The sequence below is a fragment of the Xyrauchen texanus genome, chromosome 7, assembly GCF_025860055.1.
Source record: "Xyrauchen texanus isolate HMW12.3.18 chromosome 7, RBS_HiC_50CHRs, whole genome shotgun sequence".
Classification (NCBI taxonomy): domain Eukaryota; kingdom Metazoa; phylum Chordata; class Actinopteri; order Cypriniformes; family Catostomidae; genus Xyrauchen; species Xyrauchen texanus.
In genome coordinates, this window is record NC_068282.1 from 16570978 (window position 1) to 16594570 (window position 23593).

The following is a 23593-nucleotide window of genomic DNA, read 5'->3' on the forward strand; positions in this document are numbered from 1 at the left end:
GATCCGCCTTCAGCCCCATGACTGTCCACTGGCCGGCCGGTTCTGACGAGTCCAGAGGACGCCATTACAAGACCTCCTCCTCAGTCACTAACCCGCCCCCTGCCGGGTGTGCGGAGCAAAGTAAGTGCTTCAAGTCTTTTCTCAGCACCAGAGCCTCGGGACGCGTCCTCGCCTCCCAACGGCGTACTACCTGCTCCGCCCTGCTGCGAAGCCCCACCGGGTACGTCAAAAATACTCGTCCCCTTGGTGCCCCTAGCACGGAGATTGGATGCGTGGCTCTCACTTCCCAACCCATCACGCTGGCTTGCCCGGACCATCTGACTTGGTTACGCAATTCAGTTTGCCAGGCCCCCGCCCCCCTTCGCGGGCTTCCGCTTTACCGCAGTACGCGGCGAACATGCCAAATTCCTGCGCGCGGAGATCGCTACCCTTTTACTCAAAGCCGCGATAAACTTTTACTCTTTTACTCACAAAAGTCGCAGAGGCAACTCATGCCGCGCTACGAGAAGCCAGCATCGGCATACTCAATTACCTCAACGACTGGCTCTTACTGGCCCACTCCCGAGAGTTACTATGCGCTCACAGAGACCAGGTGCTCAAACACCTCAGCTGCTTGGGGCTTCAGGTCAACCGAGAAAAGAGCAAGCTCAACCCGGTTCAGAGCATCTCCTTTCTCAGCATGGATTTAGACTCAGTCTCAATGTCAACACGTCTCACCAACGAGCATGCGCAGTCGGTGCTGAGATGCCTCGCCAAATTCAAGCCAGGCACAACAGTCCCTCTAAAACTCTTCCAGAGGCTCCTGGGGCATATAGCATCCTCCACCGCAGCCACGCCGCTGGGGTTGATGCATATGAGACCGCTACAGCACTGGCTTCAGACTCGAGTCCTGAGACAAGCATGGCACCGTGGCACACACCATGTGACAATCACCCTCGCCTGCCGCAAAACACTCAAACCCTGGACAGACCTCTGCTTTCTACGGGCAGGTGTGCCCCTTTAGCAGGTGTCCACGATGCGTCCTGGTCACTACCGACTCCTCCAGATTGGGTTGGAGAGGGGCCCCCTTTGGAGAGGGGCCCCGCGGCACTGGTATATCAATTGCCTAGAGTTGATGACTGTTTTCTTTGCCCTGCGGAAGTTTCTCCCATAAATTCCAGACAAACATGTCCTAATCAGGTCAGACAGCACCACTGCGGTAGCGTACATAAATCACCAAGGCGGCGTACGCTCCCGCCACATGTCACGACTCGCCCGTCGTCTCCTCCTTTGGAGCCGGCAGCGACTCAGGTCGCTGCGTGCCACTCTCATCCCCCGCAAACTCAATGTGATAGCGGACGCCCTGTCACAACAACGCTTGCCCAGCGGAGAGTGGAGGCTTCACCCCCAGTCGGTCCAGGCTGATTTGGGAACGATTCGGCAGAGCCCAGGTAGACCTGTTTGCCTCCTGAGAGACCTCCAATTGCCCGCTCTGGTACGCCCAAACAGAACCTCCCCTTTGGGCAGACACACTGGCACACAGCTGGAACACGGGGCTACGCAATTATGCATTCCCCCCAGTGAGCCTTCTTGCACAGATGCTGTGCAAGGTCAGGGAGGACGAGGAACAAGTCACACTAGTGGCTCCCTATTGGCCCACCCGGGCCTGGTTCTCGGACCTCGTACTCCTCACGACAGCTCCTCCCTGGCAAATTCCCCTGAGGAAGGACACACTCTGGCATCCGCATCCAGGCCTCTGGAAACTCCACTTCTGGTTCCTGGACGGGACGCGGAAGATCTAGCTGGTCTACCACCTACCGTCGTAGACACGATCAACCAAGCCAGAGCCCCTTCTACCAGGCAGCTCTACGCCCTGAAGTGGCGCTTGTTCGCAGATTGGTGTTCTTCCCGGACTGAAGACCCACAGAGTTGCGCAGTTATGTCAGTGCTCTTATTCCTGCAAGAGATGCTGGAGGGGAGGCTGTCCCCTTCCACCCTAAAGGTGTATGTTGCTTCTATCGTGGCTCACCACAACACAGTAGACGGCAAGTCCCTTGGTAAGCACGACTTAATCATCAGGTTCCTAAGAGGCGCCCGGAGGTTAAATCCCTCCCGGCCATGCCTGTTCCCCTCATGGGATCTCTCGGTAGTCCTTGCGGGACTCCAGAGACCTCCCTTCGAACCGCTAGAATCAGTTCGACTCAGGGCCCTCTCTCTTAAGACTGCCCTGCTGATCGCGCTCGCTTCCATCAAGAAGGTCGGGGACCTGCAAGTGTTCTCTGTCAGCGATACTTGCCTGGAGTTCGGTCTGGCAGACACTCATGTGATCCTAAGACCGTGACTGAGCTATGTGCCCAAGGTTCCTACCACGCCCTTCAGAGACCAGGTAATGAACCTGCAAGCGCTGCCCCAGGAGGAGGCAGAGCCAGCCTCTTCGTTACTGTGTCTGGTACGTGCTTTGCATACCTATCTGGTTGTTCTGAGCAGCTCTGTATGCTTTGGGGGCAGCAGAAAGGAAACGCTGTCTCCAAACAGAGGCTTTCCCACTGGGTAGTAGACGCCATTTAATTGGCCTATCACACCCAGGCCGTGCCCTCCCTCCCCCCCTTGCGGGTCCGAGCTCACTCAACAAGGAGTGTTGCGTCCTCGTCGGCACCCAACACCTTTACGAGATATTACAATCTCAGGGTTGAGTCAGTTTCATCCCGTGTTTTCTCAGGTCCGAGCCAGTAGAACTCGGTAACACGCTGATGGGCTGGCCGGGTGAATCGCTTGCATATAGCGCCCTTTCTCTTGGTTGAGGTAAAATTGTGCGTCTTTTTTCCCAGGAGATTCCACTTCTCGAATCACTGGTCGATCCCTCCCTAGCCCTCATGGGTCCGCAGTTCAGCGGAGGAACTTGCCGACCCAATCCACTGCGGGTACTCAATCTACCCTGTACTGGAATAGGTGCTCCACAGGGTGAGGACTCCTACTCGGACTCCACCTGTTTGTATTCTCCATGATACGGTCCCCTTACGAAGCGGACCCACGTTTTCCTTAGGCAGTTCCGGCTGCCCTCCGTTCGTTGTGTTGTAGCAGCTCCCCCACGCTGAGGCTGGATCTACCACCGCGCCACTCCCACATGTCGCCTAAAAAAAAAACATGTGATGTATTCACCACTTTACCTCCCTGCCGGGTAGGTGTGGTCTCCGCAGGGTCTTTTCCCCCTGAAAGAATAGGAAATTGGGTAAGACCCCCTTCCCTCGATGCATGTAAGGGCCCCGGCCGTCTATTGCTCTATGCGAGAAACATAGAGAGAAAAGACGCCCGGCCAGGCTTGGCCCATTCCCAGGTTGGCAAGTGTCGCCTTGTTCCCCTGTCTAGGGTAACCAGAAGGACTCCGACGACTTTTTTGGGGCATTAGGGAAGGGTACGTGCAGTCTGATACAGCCAGTCGTTTGGCACGTAAAAACACCTGCCCGCTCCTGTGTCAGCAGAACACGTACACGGATCAGCGCATGGCGTGATTTAAATTGGACCCCTAGTGTCACTTCTCCGACACAACGATGAAGAGAGCGACAGACAGGGAACGTCTAGGTTACGGATGTAACCTCCATTCCCTGATGGAGGGAACGAGACGTTGTGTCTTCCCGGCCACGTCGCTGAGCCGAACCGCTGTAGTGGCCAGAACCATTTCCGGCTCCTCAGAAAAATCCTGAATTAACTCTAGTATTTCCTCGCCTTTATACCCGTATGTCCGGGGGCGGGGTATGCAAATACTGGCTGCCAACTTCTCACTGGCCTTTTTTCATAGATCAGAGGTATTTTCGTTGCTCAAGAGAGACCCCTAGTGTCGCTTCTCCGACACAACATCTCGTTCCCTCCATCAGGGAACGGAGGTTACATTCGTAACCTAGATGTTTTCAGGACATTATTGTTCTGATTAATATTGATTCACTTTTCACATACAAAATGTGGCCATATTTCTAACACAATATTCCTGGGTTAAGGCACTTGATGGTAAAACAGTGTGACCCCAGAGCCTTCAAAGCATTTAAAGTAGGGCTATCAGCATTCATTCAGACTGGGAACACAACAGAGAGAAATAGCAGTAACTTTGCTGAATTTTATTTGATTAAGAATCATCCTCTTGATATCTGACTGTAAATTCTATACATCACCAACGATAACTTAATAACCAACTGATCTTAACATTTAAGAGCTTTGTTCTCCCACTATTAGGTAGTGTCTGCTTGAAAATTATTTTATCTTAAGTTCATTGTATGATTTAATCTATAATGGTCCATCAAGACAGCTACAGTATTACAGTATTACAATATTGCAGCACAACACAATATTTGCATTAGCGAAGTACATGTAAGTTTGCGGCACATCATTAACAGCATTTTAGGAAAAGCCACAATTCTGACAGTTACACACTTAGCACACCACAACACAATACCGTTGGTCTACAACAAAGCACCATAAACTGAAATGAAATATGAGCAAATGTGTAGTATTTCTAAGTCATGTGCTCTGGACCACTAAAGATACTGCAACAAGGAAATGGGTAAAAACAAACAAAAAAACAAACAAACAAACAAAGCACAACTAAATAAAAGCAAAACAAAACTAAATCAAAACCAACAATACAAAAATAACTTTTTATAAAGACTTTATAAAAATAGTACACATAAACACATTTGTATAAAATGTAAAACTAGTCTTGACACAGATAGAAGATTTTTATTTTTTTGTGTTTAGTATTTTTCTGCAAAAAAAGGATTGAAGTTGCTTTTGAATTGAAATGGCAGTCAACGCAGTGTTTGATAAACTATACAAATGTAAGTGTTTGCTAAATTAAATTAATCTTAAAGATTTTTGCAGCCACAAGGACAAATATTATCAAAGAGAACTTCATCTGAATTCTCAACATTGATAATGTTATTAACATTTAATAGCCAAACTCCCAGTTTAATTTTTTTCATATTAGGGATTATTTAAAATTGATTTAGTGGCAGCAGGTTTCTAATTCTTGACTTATGTTTAAATTTGCCAGTTGTAAACCAAACTATTTCCATGTTGTATCACCCCTAATTGCCTAGAGCACTTCTTATTGCAAATATCTTTAATGCTGTTGTGTTGTCAGATAATGCTGTTATTTAATTTGGAGGAATGTATGTACTAATTTCTTTATACAACATTTTCATAAATTTTTAAATTCAGTTCAATTTAAACTTAAGTCCTAAAGTGTTCTAATAGTGTTGAGCCATTGTGTCAAGCTTCCAAAGGCTACAGTAACAACATTTTCTGAGCAACTATAAATATAGACATGAAAAAACACACACGCACAAAAAAACATTTTCACGCACAATACAGCTATTTACTGCAGTGTTACTACAACAAATTAAAATGACTTTTACCTTGTTGCTGTCATATTTGTTGCGGTCATTATTTGCTTTCTCAGCTTTCTCAGCCAATTTCTTCTGCATCTGTGGGCCTCGTCCAAAGAAAATGTAGTTGACGAAAGCATATTCCAGCAGAGCCAAGAAGACAAATACGAAGCAGCCCATCAGATACATGTCTATGGCTTTGACATATGGGATCTTCGGAAGTGTTTCTCTCAAATGGGTGTTGATGGTGGTCATGGTCAGCACAGTTGTGATACCTGTGGAATTTTAAGCAATTTTTTATTTTATTTTAAATGTATGCAGTTCAACTGAGGCAACAGAATCATGGCCATGCAAATTGAATTCAAGCTGTTGAATGCCAACATATTGTTTACAGTATGAAAGTCTATGCCTTTCAGCTAACTTTCAAGGAATAATTTACCCAAAATGAACATACTGTCATCACCTTTCTATTTTTTTCATGGAACACAATAGGAAAGAAATCGAAAACTCCATGCTCTTTTTATACAATTACGATGAATGAGTATAGAACTTTTAAAGCTTCAAAAAAGTAAAAAAAAGCATAATAAATGTAGAATAAAAGTGGTCCTTACAACTCATATGCTATATTCCAAGTCTTCTAAAGACATACATTAGCTTTGTGTGAGGAACAGACCAAAATTTAAGTAATTATTTACTGATAATCGTCATCAATGTTAACCACTGCGGTAGGATCATTGAGTTGAGTCCATTTCATGAACAAATCTATCAGGCTGGTTTTGTAAACCAAAGATCTGACTCAAAAGAATGATTCGTTGATAAACCAGACATTGCTAATTCTCTCCTGAACTCTTGTGAATGTGCAAAGGAGAGGTATGGCAGAGCAAGGGATACATTTAAAGTAAAATTTTGTCAAATAGGTCATCTGGCATCTTGAAAAATAGAATATAAGTTGTATGGACCATTTTTTTGGTGCTTTTGGGTCCTTTTTGAAGCTTAATTGTTACATTTTCACACTTTCTATGAAGCCCATATTTGTAAAGCTTTGTAAAGGTATTACACATGCAATATACAGCATTCTTAATGTCTCATATTACACCTCAAAAATATTTAGAACTACAGTTATAATACTTATATTATAAGACTTCCCCTATTCATAGTAATACTTTAAAGTATAATGCATTATAACACAAGCAACATACAATTTTAACACCGCAGAAGTTAATAACGTTCATTGTGTGTTTACACCCAAGAAGATTGGCTACATGTGTGATACACATACATATTTTTTCTAAAGAGAGAGTGTCTGATATATTTTTACCATTTATCTTTGTACGTGTTTTTCGTAATCTCAAAATTTTCATTGAATATGTGTTATTTTGTATTTTGTGCATGTGTAATGCATATAACTTCCAGCATGACTTGTAATGTCTTATAACCACTTAAAAATATCTTATGGATGTTTATAGTTAGACCTTGCATTTGTCACTTTATTTTAAGCATACCTATTATATATAGTGCATCCGGAAAGTATTCACAGCGCTTCACTTTTCCACATTTTGTTATGTTACAGCCTTATTCCAAAATTGATTAAATAATAAAAAAAAATCCTCAAAATTCTACAAAAAATACCCCATAATGACAATGTGAAAGAAGTTTGCTTGAAATCTTTGCAAATTTATAAAAAAATATATAAAAAATCACATGTACATAAGTATTCACAGCCTTTGCTCAATACTTTGTTGAAGCACTTTGTTTGGCACCAATTACAGCCTCAAGTCTTTTTGTGTATGATGCTACAAGCTTGGCACACCTATGTAAGGCAGATGCCAGCAAGTCTGGACTACCCCTCGAGAAAACAAAAGGCTCTCATGAGAATTAACATTTGAACTTTCTCTTGCAATAAGTAACAGCAACATCCGAGACGCAGCACACAGTGCAGCTCACACCTCACTTCTACAGTCTCATCAACTCCCCCTTCTCCTCCTCACTTAAAGCGCACTAAAAACCTATGCAATGTTAAGTGTGTACAAAAAAGTAACTATACATGTTTGGTATCATTTAAAGTGTCTCAGTGCGCCTGGTAAACTGGTCTTATTCTCCCAGCCATAATGAAAAGCTAAAAGAAGTTATAAAATATGAGAAATGTGGTGTTCCCCTTAAAGGTGTGCCCTCCCCCAGATCCTCCATACAAACTACCTCCTGTATGTATATCGACAGGAATCAAAAACCCATTCAATTACAAATTCTAATCCCACAGTTGTGAACCCCTCAATAGGGGACCAAAATCTAATTATAATGACAGACATCACCATTTGGTAAGCATATTGAATTACCTGGGTTTATAAGGAAAATGGGCAAATGTTCGGGGAGTCTGTAGGTAGACTTCCCACACGATCGCTGTGTAGTTTTCGTAGCCAGGTAAATATTTCTATAAAATTCCTCGATTTCCGAATTGTTGTCATTATATTTTATTGATCGATGATTTTACTCTATCAATTGGATTTTGAATTATTGTTCTGTTACCTGGTCAATAAATTGTAAACATTTGATTTTATTCTGACTGACTCTGAAATAGTTTTCCCAAGTAGATTAAACAATTTGTATGTTACCGCAAGTATGCGTCAGATTAGTGACGACTAATATTTGGCATCAATTCAAGTGTACTTGGTTTGCAAAGACAAAAAGGGAATTTCCGTTTAGAACAGCAAATGCTGCTTGACCAATCTAAATTCGGGTGTGTCTTACCTCTGTTTTAATTTAATGTTTCTCCAGATAAGTGTACGTGGGGAAAAACCAAAGCTATTATAAGAGAAGTTATGTTGGTCAACTTATATCTGTAATAATGGCCGTGACCTCTACTGGAGAGAACGTTAAGTTAAATTCAAATGTATGTAATTCCATGGGGGCTATACTGATGTATCTTTGATTGTGTAAACGTGAATGTGACCGTTCTTAGGTATATAGCAATTACCTCTGTTTGATGATCAAAGACTGATGAGCTTGTGATCGTAAGACCCGCGTAAAAGAGAAAAACACGCGAGGACCTCAAAGCGACATAGTTTCCTAATCTGAACGAGTAAAATATAATTAAAGAGTTAAAAAAAATAATCAAACATTCGCTCACTTTTAATGATGCTCAGATATCATTAAAACCTTTTTCATTTATGGAGTCAGATGAAATAACGAGGTAATACATAAGAGAAAATGTATTTCATTTAATCTTGTCATGTTGCGTAAAAGGAAAGACAGTAACGCGCAGAGACCTTCACCCGTATTATTGGAGACCGCCACTGGACCGATAAACGGGCTTACACCTATTTTTGGGCAGTTTCTCCCATTCTTCTTTGCAGGACCTCTCAAGCTCCATCAGGTTGAATGGGGAGCGTCAGTGCACTGCCATTTTCAGATCTCTGCAGAGATGTTCAACCGGGTTCAAGTCTGGGCTCTGGCTGGGCCACTCAAGGACATTCACAGAGTTGTCCCTTAGCCACTCCTTTGTTATCTTGGCTGTGTGCTTAGGGTCGTTGTCCTGTTGGAAGATGAACCTTCACCCCAGTCTGAGGTTCAGAGCACTCTGGAGCAGGTTTTCATCAAGGATGTCTCTGTACATTGCAGCATTCATCTTTCTCTCGATCCTGACTAGTCTCCCAGTTCCTGCCGCTACAAAAAATCCCCACAGCATGATGCTGCCACCACCATGCTTCACTGTTGGGATGGTATTGGCCAGGTGATGAGTGGTGACTGGTTTCCTCCAGATATGATGCTTGCCATTCAGGCCAAAGAGTTCAATCTTTGTTTCATCAGACCAGAGAATTTTGTTTCTCATGGTCTGAGAGTCCTTCAGGTGCATTTTGGCAACTCCATGTGCGCTGTCATGTGCCTTTTACCGAGGAGTGGCTTCCATCTGGCCACCCTACCATACAGGCCTGATTGGTGGAGTGCTGCACAGATGGTTGTTCTTCTGGAAATTTCTCCTCTCTCCACAGAGAAACTCTGGTACTCTGTCAGAGTGACCATCGGGTTCTTGGTCACCACCCTGACTAAGGCCCCTCTCTCCCGATCGCTCAGTTTGGCCAGCTCTAGGAAGAGTCCTGGTAGTTACAAACTTCTTCCATTTATGGATGATGGAGGCCACTGTGCTTATTGGGACCTTCAATGCTGCAGAAATTTTTCTGTACCCTACCCTAGATCTGTGCGATGCAATCCTGTCTCGGATGTCTACAGACAATTCCTTGGACTTCATGGCTTGGTTTGTGCTCTGACATGCACTGTTAACTGTGGGACCTTATATAGACAGATGTGTGCCTTTCCAAATCATGTCTAATCAACTGAATTTACCACAGGTGGACTCCAATCAAGTTGTAGAAACATCTCAAGGATGATCAGTGGAAACAGGATGCACCTGAGCTAAATTTTGAGTGTCATGGCAAAGGCTGTGAATACTTTCCGGATGCACTGTATATATATTACAAATATATATATAATACATCATAACTTCTGCAGATAAAATAGGATGTTGCTTATGTTATTCTGTAGGTATAACTATGAATAGGTATGTATTATAATGTATTATAATTGTGGTTACAATTATTTATGAAGTTATAATCAATTATAAGGCGCATTATGAGACATTACTAATGCATCATAATGCCTTTATAATGTATTATAAATATGGGCCTCATAGAAATTGTTACCAGAAAGTCATATGGGTTTACTCTGAAAACACTACTAAGTTAACTTTACTTCATTGATAGTGGCATCTCCGAAACTTGTGTAATTAAGTTCAGATAACTTGGTGATCATATAGAATCATCTTAACTTTTTAAGTTAAGGTAACTAGATGGAAGTAGATTTAACTCAGATTTGTATATACATGTTGTTTTTACTTAATAATTTTAATTGAATTGACTCAAAATTAGGTCACACAACACAGCTCAAATAAGATAAATCCTGATTCTAGTTCAATCATTAAATAACTTATTTCTCCAGAGAAATGCATAGAAACCAGTACATTATTTGCACAAGCATAAAGAGAACTGAGATAGTGTTGCAACTTGGTCCAACTTGATCAAAAAGGACACAGATCACCCTAATGATGACATCACATGAAACAACTATTTGCAACAAAACAACATATATAATAATACAGAAGATCTAAAACCTCTATGAAGTCTTAATAACAACTATGTTCCCATACTTGTCAACACTCCCGTTTTCCCCGGGAGCCTACAGTATTTCACACCCATCTCCCACCCCCTCCCGTTTTGTTAAATCTCCCATGAATAATCACATCAATATATTATTCCAAGGTTGTCCAGTTGCCAGATCTTGTATGAAACGCATCCTACTCACACAATTGACAAATCATACTATTTTCAACCCATTTGTGACCGCAACCTGGCAACCTACAAACCAGTTTCGCTGTTGATATCTGTGCAGGTAGTAGAAGCGGGAAGTTGAATCAAGCATCATTGGTAGATGAGAGGAGAAAACTCAGGTGGTGCTCCAGCGGGAAAAAAATATATACAGTATATACATGTAAATTTAACAACAGCTGGACGGAATAATTTAATTTAATATCTCATAGCCATATGGACAATGCCCACACCTTTTGTAAAGTGTGTTGGACTGATTTTAATATCGGATACGGTGGGAAAATTTAAGTTACTCAGCACATTAAATCACAACGGCACTGTGGCAGTGGGGGCGTGGTCAAGCGCCCGTCCGGGAGAGGAAAGCGGTAAGGGCACTTACACCTGAGCTAAATTATGCCTAACACCTGTCTCTAATTCCAGTGAGCACGAGGAGAGCGGCATAAAAGCAGACACAGAGCCTCCAGTCAGAGAGAGACGACAAGCAAACTCAGTGTTTGGCATTATATTGTGGGTGTGGTAGAAATACTGTAAAACCAAAGAGAATTAAAAGCTTACCTTGTGCTGAAGACCAGTTTCCTGTCCTCCTTCCTGTGAGAAGCTTTACACTGGTGCCGAAACCCGGGACTTTAAAGGAAGCATGGAAAGTGGTCGCCCAATAGAGTCCTCCCAGCTGGCAGAAGTCCTCCAGTCCCTCCGACGCTGCATCAAGGCCACCAGCAATCCCTGCTTGAGCTCCGGCAGGACCAAGATCGGCGGTTTTTCGAAATCATGCGGGCTCAGGCAGAGGACCGGCTTGTCATCTGGAGCCTCCTCAGCCAGGAGGAGGCTCCGACCCCGGACACCCGCGCTACGCTGCCCCCCCCATGCTACAGAAGATGGGGGCAGCAGATGATCCTGAGGCCTTCCTCGATTTGTTCGAGCGCTCAGCAGAAATCTGGGGCTGGCCCCACGAAGAGTGGGCAGCCCGCCTGATTCCCCTCCTGTCCGGGGAAGCTCAACTTGCAGCACAGCAGCTGCCGGCGACGAACCTCCTGGCTTACACCGATCTGAAGAGGTCTATTCTGCAGCGGGTCGGTCGGAGCCCGGAAGAGAATCGCCAACTCTTCCGGGGCATGAAACTAGGAATGTCCGATCGCCCGCTTATGCGTTCAGCTCAACGGCTCCGGGACGCCTGTCGGAGGTGGCTGCTCATGGGGACCGCGACATCGAGGGAGTAATCGACCAGGTGGTACTGGAACAGTTCGTTCAACGGCTGCCTCGGAAGACGGGGGGGTGGGTCCAGTGCCATCGCCCGGCGTCGCTGGAGGAAGCTGTTCGGCTGGCGGAGGACCACTTGGCGGCGATCCCGAGGGCGGACGAGCCCTCTTCTTCTTCGTCTCTCTCTCTTTCCCCTTCCCTTGTGTCTGCCCCTACCCTCGGCCCCCTCCCCAATGTTCTCTCCTTCTGTTCTCTCCCCAGGGCCCGTTCCTGCCCCGCGCAGGCGTGGAGGGTTCCAGAGACCAGCTTCCCGGCCTTGGGAGAATGTACCCTCCCATTCCCCGTCATTCAGCTGCTCTCCTCCTCAGGTGGGGGCACCCGCCAGCACAAGTGCGGCCGCAACGCCTGGGCCGGCCTGTTGGAGGTGCGGAGACCCGGACCACTTCTGGGATCAGTATCCGCTAATGGAGGTGGGGACGGTGGTGCGGGTCTCCGACATCCCGCAGGCTGCCCCAATCGGGCTGGAGCATACCGGATTCCGGTAAGGATCAGGGGGGGTATTTACCAAGCTTTGCTGGATACCGGCTGCAATCAGACCACCATCCACCAACGCTTGGTTCAACCCAGGGCTTTGGGATTAGCTAAACTGGTGAGGGTGAGGTGTGTGCATGGGGATGTTCACAAGTATCCCATGGTGACTTTGGCGATTAAATTCAGGGGAAGAAACCATAGTGTGGAGGCAGCGGTTAGCTCCCGCCTCACTCATCCGCTAATCTTGGGTACTGATTGGCCGAGTTTTAATGATATTTTAGAGGGTATTTGCGCGGATGGGTCCTGCATAAAGAGGTGTGCGGTGTGCGATGCTTTGGCAGGGGAGGCGGAGCCGGGGTCGTCCTCGGCTGCTCTGAATGACGAGGGAAGGGGTGAGGTGAGGGGGACTTCCCTCTAGAGCAGTCGCGGGACAAACCCTTAAACATTCTCTTGATCAAGTGAGAGTAATTGATGGTCAACAGCTCCGGCCGGGCATCGCCATTTCATACCCATATTTTGCCTTGATTAAAGATCGGCTATATAGAGTGACGCAGGACGCTCAAACAAACGAGGAAGTGACACAATTATTGATTCCACGGAGCCGCCGGGAAATGGTTTTCCCGGCGGCTCACTATAATCCTATGGCCGGTCACCTAGGGGAACGAAAAACACTTCTCCGTCTAATAGCCCATTTCTATTGGCGGTGACGTCCGCAGGTGGTGTGCGGCGTGCCATGAATGTCAGCTGGTAAACCCACCGGCCACCCCAAAAGCGCCGTTGCACCCTCTACCATTGATCGAAGTCCCCTTCGAAAGAATTGGGATGGACCTCGTCGGGCCATTAGAACGGTCAGCATGCGGACATCGCTTCGTGTTAGTCCTAGTGGATTACGTGACGCGATATCCGGAAGCAGTGCCTCTGAGCAACATCTCCGCACGTAGTGTTGCAGGGGCACTCTTCAAGATAATCTCCCGGGTGGGGATTCCCGAAAAAAATCCTCACCGGTCAAGGCACGACTTTTATGTCATGAACACTCCGCGAACTTTACGAGCTCTTGGGCATTAAATCGATTCGCACTAGCGTTTACCATCCGCAGACTGATGGCCTAGTGGAACGATTTAATAAAACGCTCAAGAACATGATTCATGAAATTCGCATACCGATGACGCTAGAAATTGGGATAAGTGGCTAGACCCCTGTTGTTTGCAGTATGAGAGGTCCCACAAGCCTCCACAGGGTTCTCCCCGTTTGAGCTGCTGTATGGGCGACGCCCACGCTGGGTCCTTGACGCCATCCGCGAAGCTTGGGAGGAGGGACCTTCTAATAGTAAAAATGAAATTCAGTTCATTCTCGATCTTAGAGCAAAACTCCATACACTGGGGCTGACTAACACAGGAGAATTTGCTCCAGGCTCAAGAACGCCAACGCCGGCTGTATGACAGGGGTGCTCGGCTACGCAATTTGCACCGGGAGATAAGGTGCTTGTATTACTCCCAACATCGAGCTCTAAATTACTCGCCAAGTGGCAAGGACCCTTTGAGGTCACACGACGAGTGGGGGATCTCGATTATGAAGTTAAACGTACCGATAGAGGGGGCGCGCGGCAAATATACCATCTCAACCTCCTGAAATTGTGGAGAGAAGAGGCGGCCTCTGTGACATTGGCCACGGTAGTTCTGGAGAGGGCGGAGCTCGGACCGGAGGTAAACAAAGCTCGCAATCTCAACACCCCGGTTACTTGTGGAGACCACCTCTCACCGTGCCAACTCACAGAGGTTTCCGATTTACAAATGGAATTTGCAGATGTGTTTTCACCTCTACCGGGCCGTACAAACATCATACAGCACCACATCAAGACCGAACCGGGCGTGGTGGTACGTAGCCGCCCCTATCGCTTACCCGAACATAAAAAGAAAATAGTTCGGGAGGAATTAGATGCGATGCTTGATATGGGTGTAATAGTGGAATCCCACAGTGATTGGTCCAGCCCGGTTGTTCTTGTTCCGAAGAGCGACGGGTCTGTTCGATTCTGTGTGGATTATAGAAAAGTCAACGCGGTGTCTCAATTTGATGCATACCCAACGCCCCGTGTTGATGAACTGCTCGATCGGTTAGGTACTGCTCGATTTTATTCGACCTTGGATTTAACAAAGGGTTATTGGCAGATCCCCTTGACACCAATGTCCCGTGAGAAAACAGCCTTCACGACGCCGTTTGGATTACACCAGTTAGTGACGCTTCCTTTCGGTTTGTTTGGGGCTCCGGCCACGTTTCAGGGACTCATGGATCGGATCCTCAGACCTCACACCGCGTACGCCGCTGCCTATTTAGATGATATTATCATTTATAACAATGATTGGCAGCGGCACATGCAACATCTGAGGGCCGTCCTGAGATCGCTGCGGCGGGCGGGGCTCACAGCAAACCCTAAGAAGTGCGCGATTGGGCGTGTGGAGGTACGGTATCTGGGGTTCCACTTGGGTCATGGCCAGGTGCGTCCCCAAATTGATAAGACCGCGGCGATTGCGATTTGCCCTAGACCTAAGACCAAAAAGGGGGTGAGGCAGTTCCTGGGGCTAGCTGGCTATTATAGAAGGTTTGTGCCTAATTATTCGGACGTCTCCAGCCTGCTGACTGACCTCACTAAAAGGGGGCTCCAGATCCGGTTCAATGGTCGGAGCAGTGTCAAGAGGCGTTTATGCAGATTAAAGCCGCACTTTGTGGGGGGCCGCTTCTTCATGCACCTGACTTCTCTCTCCCTTTTGTTTTGCAGACGGACGCTTCAGACAGAGGGCTGGGGGCCGTACTCGCGAGGTGGTGGAGGGGAGGAGCCCAGTGCTGTACATTAGCCGGAAACTCTCTTTGAGGGAGACCAAGTACAGCACCGTGGAGAAGGAGTGTTTGGCCATCAAGTGGGCGGTCCTCACCCTCCGGTAATACCTGCTGGGGTGGGCCTTCACCCTCTGCTCGGATCACGCCCCACTCCAGTGGCTCCACCGCAGGAAAGATACTAACGCCTGGATCACCCGTTGGTACCTGGCTCTCCAGCCCTTTAAATTCAAGGTGGTCCACAGACCGGGGGTGCAGATGGCTGTCGCCGACTTTCTCTCCAGAAATGGGGGGGGAGTGGTAGACAGGCCGGATGGTGCCTCGGCCTGAGTCGGGCGGTGGGGGTATGTGGCAGCGAGGGCGTGGTCAAGCGCCCGTCCGGGAGAGGAAAGCGGTAAGGGCGCTTACACCTGAGCTAAATTATGCCTAACACCTGTCTCTAATTCCAGTGAGCACGAGGAGAGCGGCATAAAAACAGACACAGAGCCTCCAGTCAGAGAGAGACGACAAGCAAACTCAGTGTTTGGCATTATATTGTGGGTGTGGTAGAAATACTGTAAAACCAAAGAGAATTAAAAGCTTACCTTGTGCTGAAGACCTGTTTCCTGTCCTCCTTCCTGTGAGAAGCTTTACAGGCACATTTTGTATGTATTTAGCATGCCTCTGCCATCCAGCAACCCCCCCCCCCATGGATTTTTAAGAAAAAAAATAAGTTAAAGGATCAGATATTTGAGTTTTGAGCCCAGTACTGGACATTTCAAGTTATGTTTAATTAAGACATCTTGATTTTTTCCACTAATGACAACAGTGTAGAACTACATGTAAATGATTATGTTCATGTTTGGGTGGACTATTCCTTGAAGTCCATCTGAAAGAACAAGCTCATGGAAGGGAGAACACATAGACACTGAAAATTCAGGCAAGGACTCAGCCAGGATGAAACGGCTCTCTTTGACACCTCTGTTCTAACGCCTACCATGAATCTGGACTGGAGAATGGGTGCAACAGATTGAGTGCTGTCACAATGTTTAAAATGCCAGATCTGATCCCTGCTTAGTAAACGAAATTATACAACCACAGCACTGTCGAATCTAGCTATGAATAATCAACTTATGATGGCAGAACCACAGTTAACTTCACAATTCATTTCAATATCAAATATAATGCTGTTTTATCCCATAGCTGACAGACTCCAAAACTTTAATTAGACCTTCACTGCACCCTTTTGTATATTATGCATTATGCAAGCACTAACCTAATTAGCTGATTATATTGGATTCATTTGTACTGAGGCCAGATCTGAGAAAGTGGGAATAACATACAGTATATAAAACAGCATGACTGATCACCAAACTTGGCCACAGTTGAAGAAAACAGCCCAGCACTGTTTCCACTTTATTCCCGCTGCTTTCCCCAATGCTCATTATCTCCCCCAAATGTTATTCCTTTTTAATTAATAGAATGTATTTTTTTATAGATTATATCATATAAATTGTATACTCCACAACTTATGAATTTTCAGTTTGATTCTATTTTGTGATATTCTATTCTATTAATGCTGTTAGTCAATCCTGAGTCAGTGGCACTTAGTTTAAAGAGAAGCAGTACTCCAACTGCTCAAACACCCACTCTGAAATGTATAGACACACGCATGAACAAACACACAATAACAGAACACCACCCCTCCCCCCACAAACATACTGCTCAAACACCCACTCCATTCTTTCCCCAAACTTTTTCCACACACCAACAAGCTGTCATTATTCAAAGTTTCTCAAGTGCTGCAATCATCAAATGTGTGTTGACATTGGGGAAATTATTGTTGTAGACATTGAAGAAAGTCATTGGGTGACATCTTCATGATTTTTTGTCACTGCTTTTAAAGAGAAAAAGTATATTCTCTAGGCTATATGTTAAACTTACAGCTAATTTGAGGTTAACAAGAGCATATACACTCACTGAGGACTTTATTAATAACACTTTTGTCAGGATGTGCAGAGAATGAGAGGCTCAGGACCCAAGCGCAGAGTAAAATGAATTAGTTTAATACAAAAACAAACACAAACTTTCACAAGGGGGAAAAACAAAAAATTGTAACTATCCCAAAGGGGAATAAAACAAAGGAAATGTAATCCATGCTGGGCAGGAGAAACAGGAAACAGGACCGACCAGACGAGGTAGGGATGGGAATAAAAAACAGGACCAAAAGACCATCAAGACTAGACCGACTGGAACATAAAAGACAGACTGAATACACAAGCACACAAGATGAGACTAAAATAGAGAGAGAAATCAAACGAGTAACAGGGGACAGGTGAGGCAAATTAACTAATAATAAGCAAACAATGAGGCGGGGTATGATGTAAGACAGAGAGACACGTGGCAATGCAGAAACAAAACATCAACAACATAACAACATAACACCCGAATGGCATGAGCACACATAGCCAAGAAAATAAGGCAAACTACACACATGCCAACTGAAAAACATGATAAGAGAATGTGTATCAATGCCAAAAAAAGCGATGCCTGATGCCTAAACAAAACCTGAGCATACATCAAGAGGCAAATGCCACGCAATGCATGCAACAGTGACAAAAACAAGACACCTGTGCAAGAGTTCAGCCACACACAAACCTGAAATCTCAGACCAAAGTGACCGAACCTCAGCACAACTTTAAGACAGCTCGCAACCCGGGCACACAGTGCAAAGTGAGCACAATGCGCGTCCACAAGAAACAAACACAGAACGTGAGTGTCCGGATCCTGACACAGACCGAAACTGAACCAGACAGGGAAGTCAGGATCCAGACACCATGCTCCGGACATGAACCACAAGACAGCTCGCAACCCGGGAGTGCAACGCGAGGCAGACCCATGTTATTGAGAGACAGACATAAACTACTGGTGCAAGTGCATGCTGCCAAGATGACATAAATGTGATGCACCCACATCAATAACAGACAGAACGTGGAGCATGAGTGTCTGGATCCCAACACAGACCGAAACTGAACCCGACAAGAAGTCAGGATCCAGATACCATGCTCCAGACATGAAACAAGACAGACCAAAGAGCAGCAGGAATTCAACCGAAACCGTGCACTTACACAAAGACAGACAATGAAAAACAAGAAAGACATGGGAAGATGATGCCACGGTCCTGTCAGACAAAAACCCAAGCTGACAGAGTGACAGGACCGTGACAACTATGGTCCTAATAAAGTATCCGACCTGGTCTTCTGCTGTTTTAGCCAATCTGCCTCAAGGTTTGAAGTGTAGTGCATTCTCAGAAGCTACTCTGCTCACTACAATTGTACAGAGTGGTTATCTGAGTTACCGTAGCTTTTCTGTCAACTCAAACAAGTCTGTTCATTCTCCGTAGACCTCTTTCATCGACAAGGCATTTCCGTCTGCAGAGCTGCTGTTCATTTGATGTTTTTTGTTTTCGGCACCATTCTGAGTAAACTCTACAGACTGTTGTGCGTGAAAATCCCAGGAGATCAGCAGTTAAATAAATACTCAAACTAGCCCGTCTGGCACCAACAAACATGCCATGGTCAATTGGCTGATTAGATAATCCCATGAATAAATAGGTGTACTAGTGTTACTAATAATGTGCTCAGTGAGATTATGGTTCTCCACCATTCAGCATATTGTGACAAACTTCCTAGCCTTTTATATTTAGCAGTTCTACCTTTCTGCAAATCTTTTCTTGAGTACATTATGACAAAGTCATCTAAAAGTCTCCAAACTTCAAGAAATCTGCCTCAACTGGCAGGTTCCTGGTTAACAATAATAGGTGTATAAATCACAAGTTACAATCTTATATTGATTCTCGCCAATACCTCAAAGTCTGCGAGATGTGATTTCACTTCGATTTGACTCAGGGGCCTGTGATCGATATTACAATATTATGTGCTGAATTTACACAATCGTTTACATTTATTATCTCACAAATCCAAACAAAATATAATTGTAATATTTTATTGAGCTCTCTGCAAAGTGCAAATCCAGTATCCAGATTGGGACATCAACAAAACATTAAGGTACTTCATTATAATATAAAATAAAGTCACATACAAGTGATCATTAATCGTTTCATATCATTGCCTTTTGGAATGAGGTAAATACTTTTAACCTCATAGACAATTTGTCACCTCTACAACAGTCAAGCAAGTCTTTAAATCCAAAATACTTATATACCCATGACTTTGGACAGGGGAGTATGTGTTCCTCGTGTTTTTTCTTGGCTACAACTTTATCAGTTGTACTGAATAATTCTGTTACAGGTTACTCGGATAAATGTTTCCCTCAAAATGTTTCCCTGTTAAGAATGCTGGGGCTGTCTAGCCGTTTGACATGGTCAAATTCCTCCATAGCGCTTTAAAATCTAAAATTCTCATGTAGAATTCAAATGGGTTGCATACGCCACGATATTAAGGGAATCCCAATTGAATTGCATATGTAAGCTGCTCAGCTCTATCCTGTCACCGTAGCTCACATTTCGAGGGAAGCCCTGTTAACGCACATGAACGGATAGAGCAGAGCACAACTTAAGAACATTCCGAGCACATTCGTGTTCCACACTAGAAGCATATTTAGTGCTTTTAAAGCAAGCTAAATATACGTTTTCTGCATTGCCTTACAGAAATGTGTACGGATGTGGCTGGCGTTAGAGTATCAAAATAAAAGTGCATCTTAAAAAATTCAATAGGCATCATTGTTTACACGTTGCATCGATGACATAGAATCGTTGATTATTTTTTTTATGTATCTAGATCGATCCATCTAAATCGATGGATCGACACCTCTAGCTGTTGGTGAGTTTGTTGCTATCTGTTGTGGGACACAAGTGTGCCCATTACTAACTGGAGCAAGAAAACGAAGCAGCCTATGTTTCTATTGCTCTGCACAGATCTGATCTCTTTAATACAAACTTAGACCCAAGGATCCATCAGATATGAACTAATTTCTCAAATGAACTGCCAACTTCCTCCTCAAATCACATCTCACATCTACTTTAAGAGTTATCCAAAGATTAAAAGAGGTGATGAGCATACATCCTGACTATGTTGTGACAAGCTTAGATCTTTGGTGCTCGAAGTACAGTTTGTAACTTTGGGATTTTCCACTAATTAAAGTGTAATTAAAGTAGTGCAGGGCAGTGTGATTTACATGGGACCTAGTCTCCATCACATTCACACTCCCTGAGGAAAGCAGTTACCTTGTTAATGAGAAAGGGAAGGCCCCCTGACTGCAAAGAAGCCATGTCCTAGTTTCTACCCTGAGCAGCTCCACATTAACATTTAAAGTTACATTTAGCACAATTCCTGGATTTACAATCCAGGCACTTTGCAACCATGACTTTGAATGCTCAGAACATATTTAATGGTGGATTTTAAAAGAATGTAAATTTTTTTCAGATTTTTCCTCCTCTTCTGACTATTCAAATGGCTTTAATAATTCAGAAAGGTTGTTCACCCTAATGCTGCACTGAGCAGGTTTCTATGCTGGTGTCACGTCATTCTTATGTTTTCACCCAAGGACTCTTATTTTGAAAGTGTTTTGTTATCATTGTCATGTCTGTTAACCAGGGGCACATTCAATCTCAAAAAGGTTTGCACCGTTTTGCTACGTTTTCTGGGTTGAACGACATGTTTCCAAGAAAAGGTGTGAAATGGTGTGAAGAGGGCTTTGAGGTAAGTTTTCTATCGTTTGGTGGGTGTGTCAGAGGTGTTACCCAATCAGCAGTGACATGTATATAAACCTCGCCATATTAAAAAGACAGTGCACACAATGAATCCAAATAAAGTCTTTACAAATGTGTCCACTGCAGCTTGGTGTATGCAACAATTGAAGAAATGTTTACCTTGTCATCCTGAAATGCGAGGCAAATGTTGGATCATCATAATTAGGAACCTGTTTCCACGTGTCCCTTCACTCGTTTGGGATGTTATCTGCTATTCTGGACGGCAAGGGCAGTGACAGTAACGTGTTACGCCCTCTAGGCGTATGTGTTTTGTTTTCTCTCTGTGTGTTTTCTGTTGCAGGAGCCTGCCCCATTGGTTCCTCCATTTGCCTTTGTTCCAGCCAATCACCGCCTGTCTTATGTGATTAGCCAATTGCACATGGAGTCTTGAGATCACCTCGGTCTATAAAATCCAAGATGGCTGTGATATGAGGAGACCTGTTTTTGAATTGCTTGTGGTTTTTATTGACAAGCCTCTCAGTCCGTTTCTGTGCTTCGTTTTATTTTCTTTCAACTTTGTAAGGTCCTTGGACCTTTCAGGTATCATGTTATATTTTTGAATTGGGAACAGGTTAGGGGCCCTGCACATGTTGCACCATGTAGACCTTAACACTGTCTAGTAACACCAGGTAAGGAGTGGTTGCTACCAATTGTAAGTTTTTGTTTTAGCTAGAGTAGGCAGATTTATTTTGTGTTTTTTTTTCCGTAAGACTTTTCTGCCTTTGGTTAGTTGGTTTTTGGTTTTCCTTGTTTCTTTTTGTTGACAACACTCTCATTCCCTTTTCACCATTTTTGTGTTCTTTTGTTTGATCATATGTATGTAAATATGTAAATGCATTTCATTATTCTCAGTAAAGCCTGCTTCTTACGCTTCAAGCCTTGTTGGTGGTCTGCTTGAGCTTCTGTTTATTTATATAGGGTTGTTCTAGTTGGTTTGGTTCTTGTTTATGTTGATGTCCCTTCGATACCCCTAGATTAATAGGGACGTAACAAACGTCAAGCAGTTTTTATAGTATTATACTCGTATTTAAACCAATTTCATCAGGCTCCGAAAATTCTTCGAATAGGACACAAAGAATGGCCTTCTCAGCTGCCATAGTTGCAACGCTTGCGTAACACAACAGGGTGTTCAACACACCACTGTTTCCGTTTAAATAAACATCTTGTCAGGGCTGAAGGTGCCCCTAGTTTCCTTCTTGATTGTATCCCAGGTGTTCCTTGTCTTCTTGTTAGCCTATGTGTATATATATATATATATATATATATATATATATATATATATATATTGTTCCAGCATCGGTTCTTGTTTGTATGTAGTGTGTTAGTTGCCAGCATACTGCTGTAGAGTTATGTTACCATCTTCAGTCGCCGTTCACTTTAATTGTATGGAAAAAATAGAAGTGTCAACATTCTTAAATTCTCCTCATGTTCCATGGATGAAAGAAAACCAAATGGGTTTGTAATAACATGAGGATGAGTAAATGATGACAAAATTATAAATAATTTGTGTGAACTATCCTTTTAAGTATCAAATATTTCTCAAATGTTAAAATAGACACAACTTAGACAACTGTTGATATACTGTACAGAACAAGTAGGAGTAAAATATTTTATAAAGAATTTTCAGAATAATGTTATGAAAAAATCTTCAAGTTCATATTGAAATGTTTGATTGCAGAGTTTGGAATCTTGGCAACCTGAACATAGTTTGAGTTATTATTGAGATCTCTTTTTAAATCCTAGAGGAGTGTATGAGACTTGAGGAAAATTCCTCATTTTATCTCCACTGCTGCCTAAGAGAAATATTGAGATATTAAAACCTCCTGAGACCTGAACGTGACTGCTGTGTGCATTTTCCATTTCCTTTTTGATTTGTTTGTAGCACCTAAAAAAACAAGTTAAAAAAAAAAAACAATTCTAGAGCAAATTGTTTTCCTAGAAATGTATGTCCACATATGTGGACAAGGAGACTATGTTGTGAAATTTTAAATAACGCTTAAGCTATAGAAAGTCAGATATTTTTCAAATTGTTTACGTTTATAGGAGTGTTGGTTTTTCAAGTTTTTGAGACATTACAGACATTAAAGCTGATTTTCTGTAAAGCTGAATAAATAATTATTATTCAGTAATGTCCAGCATCATCCAATAACTGCCAACCATGTTAAAATAAAATGTAGCATTATACAATTCTGAATCTATGTACTGATAACCATTGTCCCATGCCTGCCAAACATATTGAGTGGTCCAAACATCTGCAGCCTGAAACTGAATTTTTGGTTGAATTTTAGAATTGAACGCACTCATTTATTCTCAATGTGAAAATGAAGCTAAATGACCCACAGATGTGTTAGAGTTGAAAGTTATTTAAAATTACAAACATGTTTTTTCTACTTCTAAGGAAATATGGTGCCAGTGTCCACATATGTAGACATCATGTTTGAAACGCATCTCATATTCTACAATCCTATTTTAAAGTGAATGGCATCTACACTAATTTTATTCTATTTGTTTCCCTGGCTTAACCTCGGGATACATTTCCTGAGGCTACCAGAGCCTGC

At 43.9% G+C, this 23593-nt stretch overlaps 1 protein-coding gene across 4 annotated transcripts in view; it reads right to left on the reverse strand.

Moving 5' to 3' along the window:
- LOC127646422 (gamma-aminobutyric acid receptor subunit beta-3) overlaps positions 1-23593 on the reverse strand; it is a 139279-nt gene that overhangs the window by 7328 nt on the left and 108358 nt on the right. For all 4 annotated transcript variants that reach the window (XM_052130063.1, XM_052130061.1, XM_052130064.1 and 1 more), the window contains one exon: positions 5385-5629. In XM_052130063.1, the coding sequence (XP_051986023.1) occupies positions 5385-5629 (245 nt within the window). The remainder of the gene's footprint in view (positions 1-5384; positions 5630-23593) is intronic.